General features: G+C 16.1%; 4 protein-coding genes across 4 annotated transcripts, besides 34 other annotated features; 3 read left to right on the plus strand and 1 right to left on the minus strand. All coding sequences in view use genetic code 6, as the record gives it.

Moving 5' to 3' along the window:
- Positions 1–58: a microsatellite.
- A 1,232-nt stretch (positions 59–1,290) lies between these two features.
- Positions 1,291–1,356: a microsatellite.
- Positions 1,292–1,366: a microsatellite.
- Positions 1,367–1,970: 604 nt separating this feature from the next.
- Positions 1,971–2,018: a microsatellite.
- A 464-nt stretch (positions 2,019–2,482) lies between these two features.
- Positions 2,483–2,532: a microsatellite.
- Positions 2,484–2,532: a microsatellite.
- A 295-nt stretch (positions 2,533–2,827) lies between these two features.
- Positions 2,828–2,864: a microsatellite.
- Positions 2,865–2,890: 26 nt separating this feature from the next.
- Positions 2,891–2,944: a microsatellite.
- Positions 2,945–2,983: 39 nt separating this feature from the next.
- Positions 2,984–3,032: a microsatellite.
- Positions 3,033–3,291: 259 nt separating this feature from the next.
- Positions 3,292–3,344: a microsatellite.
- Positions 3,345–3,434: 90 nt separating this feature from the next.
- Positions 3,435–3,470: a microsatellite.
- Positions 3,435–3,476: a microsatellite.
- Positions 3,437–3,474: a microsatellite.
- A 1,358-nt stretch (positions 3,477–4,834) lies between the features above and the next one.
- Positions 4,835–4,878: a microsatellite.
- A 163-nt stretch (positions 4,879–5,041) lies between these two features.
- Positions 5,042–5,103: a microsatellite.
- Positions 5,044–5,103: a microsatellite.
- Positions 5,058–5,097: a microsatellite.
- Positions 5,104–5,364: 261 nt separating the features above from the next.
- Positions 5,365–5,407: a microsatellite.
- Positions 5,408–5,415: 8 nt separating this feature from the next.
- Positions 5,416–5,466: a microsatellite.
- Positions 5,467–5,502: 36 nt separating this feature from the next.
- IMG5_085430 (hypothetical protein) lies at positions 5,503–7,257 on the minus strand (the record flags this gene model as incomplete). The annotated part of the gene is made up of 4 exons (XM_004035812.1): positions 5,503–5,990; positions 6,123–6,705; positions 6,750–7,147; positions 7,245–7,257. The coding sequence occupies 4 exons, from the start codon at positions 7,255–7,257 to the stop codon at positions 5,503–5,505; spliced, it is 1,482 nt and encodes a 493-aa protein (XP_004035860.1).
- Positions 6,014–6,054: a microsatellite.
- Positions 6,016–6,054: a microsatellite.
- Positions 7,258–7,700: 443 nt separating the features above from the next.
- Positions 7,701–7,805: a microsatellite.
- Positions 7,720–7,806: a microsatellite.
- Positions 7,721–7,753: a microsatellite.
- Positions 7,750–7,805: a microsatellite.
- Positions 7,803–7,846: a microsatellite.
- A 1-nt stretch (position 7,847) lies between these two features.
- Positions 7,848–9,577, plus strand: IMG5_085440 (hypothetical protein; the record flags this gene model as incomplete). Its single annotated transcript, XM_004035813.1, has 5 exons — positions 7,848–7,970; positions 8,032–8,292; positions 8,371–9,095; positions 9,145–9,455; positions 9,537–9,577. 5 exons carry the CDS (start codon positions 7,848–7,850, stop codon positions 9,575–9,577), a joined length of 1,461 nt encoding a protein of 486 aa, XP_004035861.1.
- A 38-nt stretch (positions 9,578–9,615) lies between these two features.
- Positions 9,616–9,694: a microsatellite.
- A 13-nt stretch (positions 9,695–9,707) lies between these two features.
- Positions 9,708–9,766: a microsatellite.
- Positions 9,767–9,860: 94 nt separating this feature from the next.
- Positions 9,861–11,329, plus strand: IMG5_085450 (hypothetical protein; the record flags this gene model as incomplete). Its single annotated transcript, XM_004035814.1, has 5 exons — positions 9,861–9,918; positions 9,987–10,516; positions 10,719–10,822; positions 10,879–11,010; positions 11,148–11,329. The coding sequence occupies exons 2-5, from the start codon at positions 10,254–10,256 to the stop codon at positions 11,327–11,329; spliced, it is 681 nt and encodes a 226-aa protein (XP_004035862.1). The 5' UTR covers positions 9,861–9,918; positions 9,987–10,253.
- Positions 10,562–10,606: a microsatellite.
- Positions 10,655–10,680: a microsatellite.
- Positions 10,658–10,717: a microsatellite.
- Positions 10,838–10,862: a microsatellite.
- A 148-nt stretch (positions 11,330–11,477) lies between the features above and the next one.
- Positions 11,478–11,547: a microsatellite.
- A 32-nt stretch (positions 11,548–11,579) lies between these two features.
- On the plus strand, positions 11,580–12,011 carry IMG5_085460 (hypothetical protein; the record flags this gene model as incomplete). Its single annotated transcript, XM_004035815.1, has 3 exons — positions 11,580–11,645; positions 11,703–11,750; positions 11,843–12,011. 3 exons carry the CDS (start codon positions 11,580–11,582, stop codon positions 12,002–12,004), a joined length of 276 nt encoding a protein of 91 aa, XP_004035863.1. The 3' UTR covers positions 12,005–12,011.
- Positions 11,807–11,839: a microsatellite.

Raw genomic sequence — 12,011 nt, forward strand, 5'->3', positions numbered from 1 at the left:
ATAATAATAATAATAATAATAATAATAATAATAATAATAATAATAATAATAATTATAAATAGATTAAAAAAAATCTAGAAGAGTTAGAGCAGATTAAAATAATAGAGATTATACTTGTGGATGTGGAAAGAGTTATTTATCCTACCCTGCTTTATATACACATATTAAATTAAAACATGATAATAAAGTAAATTAATTAATATTTATTTAGTCATATTTTTTATTTTTTTATAGACTCCTTAAGGCACTATTAAACCATAAAAAATAATGGCTAAAGGGGAAGGCCATCTTTAGCTTAACCTTAGTAATAATAATAATTATAATAGGTAAAAAATAAATTAAAAATAGTATTTCTTAATTTTTATTATTTAAAATAGTTATTTTATATGATTTATGATAAAAAATTATAAAATTTTATATATATAATATAAAATAATTTTAACATTATTTTTCAATAAAATAATTTATATTTTAAATTATAATTATTTTTATCAATTTATATGTATATATAATTATTTTATAAAATATATAGACAAATGTTTAAAACGGATTTAATGATTAAGATACAGCTGATTTATCTAATGATTCAAATGATGCATTAAATATAATAGAAGAATTAATACTATATTTATATGAATCATTGGATAATGACGTTTAAATAATTTTAAATGAAAATGAATAATTAACATTAGAATAAATAAAATCTGCATTTCCTAATGATGTACTTATAATTATTTTTTTAAATAATTAAAATAAAAATAAAAAAAAGTTTTTTTATGACTAACCTTAAGATTATTTAGTTTTACAGTAACATTTAGAATTAATTATTTAAGGAAATTTTTAGGAAGGCAATTTAAACGAGGATGGCTTATTTGATATAAAATGTAATTTCGTATTTGCACTTTTTATAGAATAAATGAGCAAGCATCTATAAATATAAATTCTTAAAGAAATAATTTTCTATTGTTGTTTATTTAGAAAAGCATTGAATGAAAAAGGGATTTTAATTGATAATTTACAAAATTTAAGGGATAATTATGATTTCTGTAACTTTAATAACGCTTAGCATGTTTTAGAACTTTCAAATGAATTTGTTAGTGAGATTTTACCGAAATATTTGGATATGTATGATTTAAGTGAATTAAGGATTATTAATAAATAAAATATTTTTGGGTAAATTGTTAATATTACTAAGTATTTCTGTAATTGGCTTTATTCTAAAAAATTCACTAATTCTATTTTATAAATAAATACTGATGATGCTATTAATAAAAATTGATATTTTTTTTGTTTTATATATATATTTATTATTTTATAATTTAAATAAATAGTTTATATATTATTTATTATTATTATTTTTAAATAATTGTTAATTTATTAATTGTTATTAAGATAATGATTTATAGTGATTGGTATGAATTTCTTTTTGGATATATTAATATAATCTTTAAAATCTGAAATTCGATTTAAATATATGTATTTATTTTTATGTTTCTTAATTTATAATTAAAATATATTTAATCTTTAATAAAAAAATATTATAAAAGTATAGTTTTATATATTTTAATAATACTTTAATTTAATAAATAATCTTAGCAAGAATAAAATAGGTAATATTAGCGAAAAAAAATGGGAAAAATATTAAATTTTAAAATAATATTTAATAAATAATATAAGAATAAAATATTTTAAATAATTTAATATAATTAAAAAATACTATTAAACTTTTTTTTTATTTAAAAAAAAATAATATTTTAAACATAATATATTATAAATATATAATTTCTATAAAATGTTAAAAATTAATAAATAATTAGTAAATAATAAGTATGACAAAATATTTATAAACATTTATATAATAAATAAATGATATGTATATAATATTAATCTTATTTATATCAAAGAATTAATATATTAAAATTTATAACTAATAGATTGAGAATAATAATAAAAATAATAATTAACACAATAATAATTTAATTTAGAAATAAAAATAATTTAAATTAAAAAAGAAAATATTAAAAGAAATTAATAAAAGATAATTTAAGTTTAAAAGATTGAGACTAATGGTTTTTTTACAAATAGATGCATAAAAAAAATGAAATAAAGAATTAATTAAATAAGAATATCGGGTTTCGAACATTTATTAATACATTTAGGAAAAAAATTGATTGGATTAAAAGTAACTTAATATCAAATTAAAAAAAAATTAATTTTTTAAAAGTAAATAGAAAATAAAGGACTTTAAAAAATATTTTATCATAATAATGAAAATATATTGAGTTTTAAAAATAAAGATTTTATAAATTAAGAGAGAATAATTATAATAATGAATATTTAATTAAAAATATTAGAAAAAATATTATTTATATTGAATTAATTATTTATAATATAAAAATTTAAAGAAATATAAAAATAAAATATATTAATTTAAAATTTAATGCTATTCTAATAAAATTATATTAATATTATAAAATTTTAGATTTTTTTTATTAAAAATTTTTTTTTATATAAATATTATTTTATTAAAAAAAAAGCCATAATATAATTATGGAATTCAAAAGATGTATTAAATATATAAATATAAAAGTAAATTATAAGTAAAAGTATATTTAAAATATAAAAGGAATTACTTTAAGAGTAAAAAAAATAATTATGAATTATTAACATAAATAAATAAAAGTTTATTAATTAAACTGTAATATATAAATAGGTATTATTATTTAATAAAATATAATATTGAAAAAATAAAATATAAATTAATAATTAATTAATATAAAAGAAAATAAATATATTTTATTTATGTATTATAAAACAATTTATATTTAAAATATATAAAAAATCAAAAATATATAAAAATATATTTAAAACAAAAAAAGATGATTAAAAAAAAATAAAAGTAAATTTTGATAAATAAAAAAAAATTTAAAATAAAAGTATAAATAAAAAGATTGATAAAATTTAATAAAATTAATAGAGAAAAAAATATATAAACATATAAATATATAAATATATAAAAATATAATTATATATTTTTATATTTATTCTTACATTAAAATATATATATATATATATTTATTTTATAATTTATAATATCAATTTTTAATTTATTTTTTATTTTATTATTTTTAGCATTTAATTTATGTTGAAAATAGTTTTTCTCTAATTTATATTGCATTTACATTTTCAATTTTCATATTAAATATATTTTATAGATTTCTTAATAGTCTGTTTAATATTTAATTATCAACATCTTTTAATTAATCCATTATTCCTTACATAACCTAATTTTTTTATTTAATATAAAAATTAATTTTATTTTAATATAGAATTTATATTTTATTAACATCTTATATTTCTTCTACTGAATTATCAATAAAAACCCATTCTTTCAATTTTTTAACAATTATATTCTTTTTTTGTTAATTTTAATATTTTATATATATATTTTTTATATTATATATATTTTTTTATTAAAATTTTAACTCTATATTATGCTCTATCATATTTTTTTTTCAAGTGCTAATATAATATAACTATCCCTTAATTATATATATTTTATAGTTTCGGTTTTAAAGGACAATCCGTTAAATCAAGTACATATATCTTTTTTAATAAACAAAGCTCTCTTGGTAGAAATTTAATATATGTATGTGCTAAATTTAATATTTCTAGTTTGTTACATTCACTTAATTCTATTGGTAGATATTAAATAGGATTATTATTTAAATAAAGAATTTCTAATTTTTTGAACCGCTTTATTTCTGATGGTATCTCTTATATATTATTAAATCCTAAATCTAGTATTTGAAGATTATTTAAGTTATATAGCTTTTATATATTTTATTTTTTTCAATATATAAATTATTTAATTACAAATGTTTATTTTTTTAAATAAAATAATACTTATTATGGAAAAGTTTTTAAATTAAAGTTTGATAAAAATATTTTATTTATTTTTTTTGCTTGTAAAATTTGTTTTTCTAATTATTACTTATTTTAAATATGTTTCTCTTATTTAATCGCTCTTTCCATTTTTTTTTTTATTTACAGAAATATATATATATATAAATTTTATTTATATTTTTAATTAAAATTTTCTACCACTTAAATTTTTATTTTTTTTAAAAATAATATTATTTTTTATTTAATAATTAATTTGTTTTATAAATATATAGAATGAATTAATATACCATCTAAAAATAATTAATTAATTTCGGCTAAAAAAATTAACTTGTCTATAAACAAAAAAATATTATTCATATCTCATAATGATATTGAAATAAAATAAAATATATATATATAAATAAATGTATAAATTTTATTGTAATTAAAAGAAAAAGAAAGTAAAATATTTAATTAAACTAATGAAAATAAGTAAGAAAAGTAAACAAATCGAAAATAAATATATAAATTAAGAAATAAATTATATATATGTATTTATATATTTATTAATTTTTAAAAAATATATATTATAAAAAACTTATAAAATATTTAAAAAATACTTATTTTATTAGATATTTGTAAACAAAAATAAATAAATAATAATTTTATATATTTAATTATTTATTTATTTATTTCAAATAAATAAAAATAATAATATGATTCCTATTTAAAGATATAATTAATTTCCTAAATAATAATAATAATAAGTAATTTATTATTATTCAAACAAAGTTGAACCATAATCTTCATTAAGCATATAAAAATAAATAATATAAAAATAAGAAGATAAACAAATATAATTATTAGAAAATAAAATAAATGAACTTACAATATAAATGAAAAATTATTAATAAATAATATAATAAAAAAATAATACAATATATGAATTAAAATTATAATTTTAAAATAAGGAAAATATAAATTTAAATATAAATGAATAATAAGATTTTTACGAAAAAATTTTAAGGTTATTTAAATTAAAAATATATTAAACTTTTTTTTTTTTAGAGATAAAGAAGAATAAATACAGTAATATAGTAATTTAAATAAATAACTCTTATAAAAATTAGAATATTATGTAAATAATGAAAGTAATATAAAAGAAACAAAATAAAATGAAAAAAATTAAAAAAATGAAAAAAACGAAAAAAAATAAAATAATTTAAATATGAAAATGCTATTATCAGATAATTAAATTTTAAAAAGTAAACTTTAATCACTAGAAGTGGAAAATGAATACCTGTAAGAACGATTAAAATCATATAATATTAATTAAAATTAATAATAATAAAATAAAATAAATGAATTTGATAAAGATGAAGAAATCAAAAAACTAAATGAAAAATTATAATAACTTGAAAACATGTTTAGTAATTCCACATAAAATACATAAAGATGAAAAGAAAAATAAAAAAAAATTAAAAATATAAATATATAAATATATAAATAAATAAATATATAATTATTAATTATTTATATATATTTATATAAATTTTTTTATATTTATTTATATATTTATATTTCAATTATTCTTTTTTTTATAAATATATAAATATTTCAATATAAATTTCCATTTGCGAAAATATTTTTAGGATCCATTTATTATTTAACTGATTTTATCATATTTATACCTAATTCGCCTATACTATTTTTCATGAATTGTTTTCTTAATTTTCCAACACCATGGTGATGAGAAATGCATCCTCCGTTTTTCATAATTTCTTCCCTAGCTGCATCTTCTACAGCTGCATAAGCTTAAACTGGATTTTCCAATCCTAAATAAATAAACCCAAAATAAATATATATAGCTGCTCCAGTATCATATAATTAAGTAACTCTCATAGATACAAAAGGTTCTCTTTTTATTCCTTATTTCTTGCATTCTTATACTATCCTATTTCCTACATTTGCACATAAAGAATTTACATTTTTCCATTGAACAGATGTTTCAAAAGACTCTGCTACGAATCCATATTCAAATGCAAAATCTCTTAAATAAGCAATAACATAAGTTAAAAAATATCCTCTTTAACCATTTTCAGCACCTATCATTAAATATAGATAATATTAATAAAAATATAAACATATAAAAATGTAAAAATAATAAAATGAATTTATATAAAAAAATTATAATAAATCTATAATATAATAATAAATATAATTATTTTAATATATACCTGCTCTAAATCCCTTATATTTTTTATACAATTATTTGACAACTTTCTACTAAGTCTAAACTTCATTTTAATTTCCTTCATAAACAATAGTACACAGGCACATTTTATCTGGATTAAACTTCAAAATTTCAGTTACAAAATACTTCTTAGCCTTATCAATAATTTCCTAAGTTTTACTCTTAACTTCAGTTTTCAATGCCATCCCAAATTTAAACTATTGATTATCAACTAATCTACAACTAGCAGGCCATTATTTTTCTTAAGCACACTCATACATAAACTAAGTTCCGCTTTCAAAATTATGGAAAATAATAGAATCATAAACTACCATTTCTGGTAAATTTTTAACCTTAATAATTGCCTCAGTAATTATTCCTAAAGTCCCTTCTGAACCTAATATAAATTAATTTAAATCGGGTCCACTACTTACTCTTGGAGCGTTTTATTTTTTTTCGAAAGTTCCTACACTTGTCGCTATTTTTATATTAAGGACAATATCATCTATATTTCCGTATTTATTTTTCTTCATTCCTGATGCTCTTGTAGATATCCAACCACCCAAAGTAGAAAACTCATGAGAATCCTATAATAATGTAAAAAATAAAAAATATTTAAATAAATAAATACAGGTTCATGTCCACAGCATACATCATATTTCTTTAATTCTCTTTCTAAGTCTTATCCTAAAATACCTGCTTCTACACATGCCATCATATTTTTTCTGTCAACCCATTTTACATGGTTCATTCTAGTCATATCTACTGAAGCAATCATTCTTTTTTCATCTTTTAATGGTAATAATGCTTGAGTTACATTAGTTCCACCTCCATATGGCATAAGTACTACATCATATTAATTTGCTTTTTCAATTAAAAGCTCGGCTTCTTAATGACTACTTATATACACTATAACATCTACAATCCTCTAAAAACTACCGTGCCTTAAAGCGAATATATCCTATAAAGAATGTCCGTGAGAATGATGTATTCTTAAATTTTCATCGAATTAAACTTCATTTACATTTCCTGTTATTGAATTTAAAAATTCCTTATTTATTATAGAAGGTTAAGCTGGTACTTTTTATTATCTTGGTGTTTATTTATTTATATTTATACCAATTACTTATTCCGTCCATTCTTTAAAGTTAGGCATCTTTTCTCCTGAAAATTTGTATTTATTTCCTGTTAAATAAACTACGTTATCTTCTCCAAAAGTGAATTCGGTATCTTTGTAGCCCCAACCTTAATTTTTAAACCATTCAAGTTTATTTAAAGGTCTCTTTTTTTTTTTTTCTTTTTGATTTGTTTGGTTTTTTTTTTTTTACAGGTTCTATGTTTTTGTTATTTCTTTTTTGTTTTTCTAATATTTAACTATTTAGTTATTAAATTCTATTCATTTTTTTATACTAATATAAATAATTTAATTTTTGTATCTTCTATTTAACTTTTTTGTTTTATAAATTATATATAATATTTGGAACTTTTTTTAAAAAAATTATCTTTTATTTAGAAAAAAAAAAAATTAATGACTTATAAAATAAAAATAAAAAATAATTAAGTTAAATTATATATATTTAAAAATATAATATTTCAATATTATATTATAATATTATAATTATTATTATTATTATATCATATATATATATATATATATATATATTTATATATATATATATATATTATAAAACAATTATTAAAATAAATAAAACAAATCATAAAAATAAAAATGAAATTCTTATTTACTAAAATAATATTTTAAATATCATTTTTATACTTAATTCTAGGATTAAATGACGATCAAGATTTCGCCGAATTAAAATTATCAATAAATACATTAGGTTTCAATACAGTAAAATAATAATAATAACAAAATAAAAAAAACTCAAATTAAATTATTTAATAAAAAATAGTTAATAAATAATGTAGGAGCTATAGTAGATCCATTAATAAGCAATAAAACAAATTTCACCTTACCTAATATCAGTATAGATAAAATAATTCATTTCGATTTGACAAATTTAATGATAAGTTAACATACAATAGTATGGGACAAATAAGCTATTTAATTGTCATCTTTAAATACAAACTAATTATAATTATAATTATAATAAATATCAGCTAATTTAACTGGAAATCTTAAATTCAAATTTCTTTTCTTAAATATAGAAAGTGTAAAAAAAATACATATAAACTTATATATATATACTTATCCTTAATAATTTTTTAAAAAATAAATAATATCAAAAAAGAGATTTACTTTATAAATAGATGAATTGGAATTAAAATCTATTCTCGAATTTACCCCAAACGCTAAAAAGTATCCTATTGGCTTCAGTTTAGCATTAGATAAATTAAACATAAACTACAAATAAATTTCTTTTGACCTACCCGACTCTCCAAAATGGAACAAATTCTTAAAGCCATAAATATGGATTTTAAATAAAATACTCCCAAACATAATTTCAATAATAGTAAAACCCATCCTAAACTTTAAACTAAACAAGTTGTGTAAAAAACCTTTATCTCCTTAATTAAAAATTGGAAAATATGATTTCTAATTTGACCTAAGTTTCCCCCAAGGAATACAAGTATCTTAAAATCTACTAAAAGTTCCCCTTAATGTTTACAAAATTTAAAACCTTAATACTTCAGCTTTAGTCCCTTCTTTTTAAAAAAATGACCTACCAGACCAATATTATAAAAACAACACATATTAAGATGTAGAGTTATTCCTAGGAACCGGAATTATTAACTAATTGATATGGATTCTTTAAAGTTCGGAATTGGTAAATCTTTTTATTACATAAGATAATCATTTAATGCAAAGTGTACCTCTTTAACTAAATTTAAATGGAATGTAATTACTTATACCTGACTTATATTAAGAATATATCTTAAAAAGAGGAATGTAAAAATATTAATAAGTTTATTTAAATATTAGTTTACCTTAAAATGATCCTAATGTAAGAATGGTGTAATTTTTTTAAAAAAATATTTATATTTACATATATATATTATATTAGAGGAGGTAGATTATTAGGAAATTTAGTCGCTTAATTAACATTTATTGTTGATACTAATAAAGATAGAATTAGTCCAGTAAAAAATTATACTGAATGTGGTAAAGATTGCGAAAACGCTATTACTTTGGATTTAAATTTATATTTCGCAGTAAATGTCTTTAGTCCAGGAAAACTTTAATATGCAATAGATGTTTCAAATCTTATGGTTATTGATGCAAAAAAAAATGGTGGTATATTGACTGAGTTTGATCCCAAAGCTTTTAAAGATACAATAAATGGATTAGTTTAGAGTATTTTAAATACAATAAATGGTAAATATAATACTCCATAGTAAATACCATTAATTGATTAAGTATCTTTTATTAATAGCATAATTTTCTAAGTAAATAAAGGATTTTTATTTTTAGAATTAATTACAGAAAATAATAACTGAATATTTTTACATTTTAAAAAAATTTGACATAAATATTTATATATTTTTAATAATATAAAAAAAAAATATATTTTATTTAAAAATAAATTAAATAATATTTTTTAAATATAAAATAAAAATTTAAATAAAAATATATATATATATATTAATATATATATATTTATTTATATATTTATATATATATTTATAATACTTTTTATTAAAAAAATTTAATTGTAATAAAAAAAAATGTTTAATTATAATCTTTTTATCAGAAAATTAGAAAAAAAATAAAAAATTGATAAATTATAAGATTAGTTTATTTTAGATCAAACAAAAAGAAGAGGTACATTAAAATTTTTGTATTTTTTTTTTTGAAACAAATAACTCTATAATTTTTTTTTTTTTTATAAATTAAATATATAAAAAGCTAAATTAAGTTAATTAGCTAGCAATTATAAAAAAAGAGTTGATAATTTTATTATAAATATGTTAGAAAATCCTATTGTTACTACAGATTATAAAAGTCCAACAGCATATAAAATTAGGGATGAATTTCCTGAAAAATTTTTAGATGATCCTCAAGTTTATATATAAGGCTTTAAGCATGAAAAAGATAGAATAAAAGTAATGAATAATTAAAATTATAAAATAAAAAAAAAAGTAATCTTAAGAAAAAAATTAAGATTTAGATTATATGCCAAACCAAACAGTTGCACATTTTTAATTTCGTGAAAGAAACACAAAATTAGAAATATAACCAGATATGAGGTTTACAGCTAAAACATCTTTAGAAAGAATAGAATAATTATTAAAGGATCATATGTAAACTTAAGTTGAGGTATTTTTTTACTATATTATATAAAATAGAAAAATAAAAATAGAATTTAGATTTTAGTAAAAAAAGAAAAAAAAATATTTAGAAATTATAAATACTAAATAAAATTTTAGTTCATGGGAGTAAACATAATAAATATATTAACTTTAATTAAATATTTAATATACATAATTAATTAAAAAAAAAATCAATAATTAATAAAAATATAATAAATTATTGCAATAATAAAAAAATAAAAAAAATAAATTGAATATTAACAAATATATATATATATATATATATATATTATTTTAATTTATATTTTATATAATTTTTATTATATAGAAAGAATAGATTTTTAGCTAAAGAAATGATTAAAAATTTACTTCCATCTTTACATAATAAAACACATTTTGTTGCTGCTTAATCTTTGTATAATAATTGTCCATGTATTTTTATTTATTTATATATATATATATATATATATATTCATCTATTTATTAAGTATCTTTGCTTGATCCTAAAATTAAAAAAACTTAAAATTTAACTTTTTAAGATAAATAATAAGAAGTTTAGAATTTCTCATAAGATTAAAATTAAGAAAATAAAACATTAAATATTAATAAAAATTAAAAAGGTTAAATAATAATATATATATATTATAAATTAAAAAATTAATAGTCTAAATTTCTGATATCAAAGAAAAAAGACTAAGCTTAACAAACACAAAAATATAAATTAAAAAAGAAAATCATTAAAATATTTAAAAATTAGATTAAATGGAAGCTTTTAATCCTATCGAAACTTCAAAAAAAGCTTTATTACTTTGCAATGTTATAAGAAAAAAAGATTAGAAAATAAAAACACTTTATAAAGGAAGTGGACATACGATTTGTACATTAGATAAATCATTTTAAGAAGTATATAAAGCATTATAAAATAAAGTTTAACAATGAAATCAAAATTTTCAAAGATTTTTTTTAATTTATGGAAAAATAATAAAATAACTTAATTATATATAAATTTATTTATAATAATAAAATATAATTTACTGATTTTTACACAAGAAAAATAAGCTAAATATTAAATAATTTTAAATATTTTAATTTTTTTTTTATATACAATAAAAATACTAACAATTATTTTTTTTATTACCTAAAAATAAATAAACAATAAAAATTATAATAAAATAAAAAAAACAAAAAAATGTCTTCGTTTATTCCACCACCCCCAAATGCAGCTTGGTAATAACCTTTTGATTTAAACGATGAAGTTTTTAAAATTTCTAAATATAAATATAAAATATTTAATCATTTAAATTAAAAAAAGGAACTATTGGAATAAGAAGAGATTGCACATGAAGAAGAATTAAAAGCAGTATATATATTTTTTATTTTTTTTTAATACATAAACAATATATGAATTTTGATTAGAAAAATTAAAAAAAAAAAATTAAAAAAAAAAAAAAGATGTATATGCATGAAGCAAACAATAATTTTGGAATTGAATGTAGAGATGGAGATTATTAAGAAGATGGTAATATATAGAAAAATATTCAAAATATATATACATATATATATTTTGTTATATTTATATATTTACTTAATAGAAGAATTAGAAGAAGCAGATGAATATGAA

This window comes from Ichthyophthirius multifiliis (genome assembly GCF_000220395.1).
Source record: "Ichthyophthirius multifiliis unplaced genomic scaffold scaff_1120509250626, whole genome shotgun sequence".
NCBI lineage: Eukaryota > Ciliophora > Oligohymenophorea > Hymenostomatida > Ichthyophthirius > Ichthyophthirius multifiliis.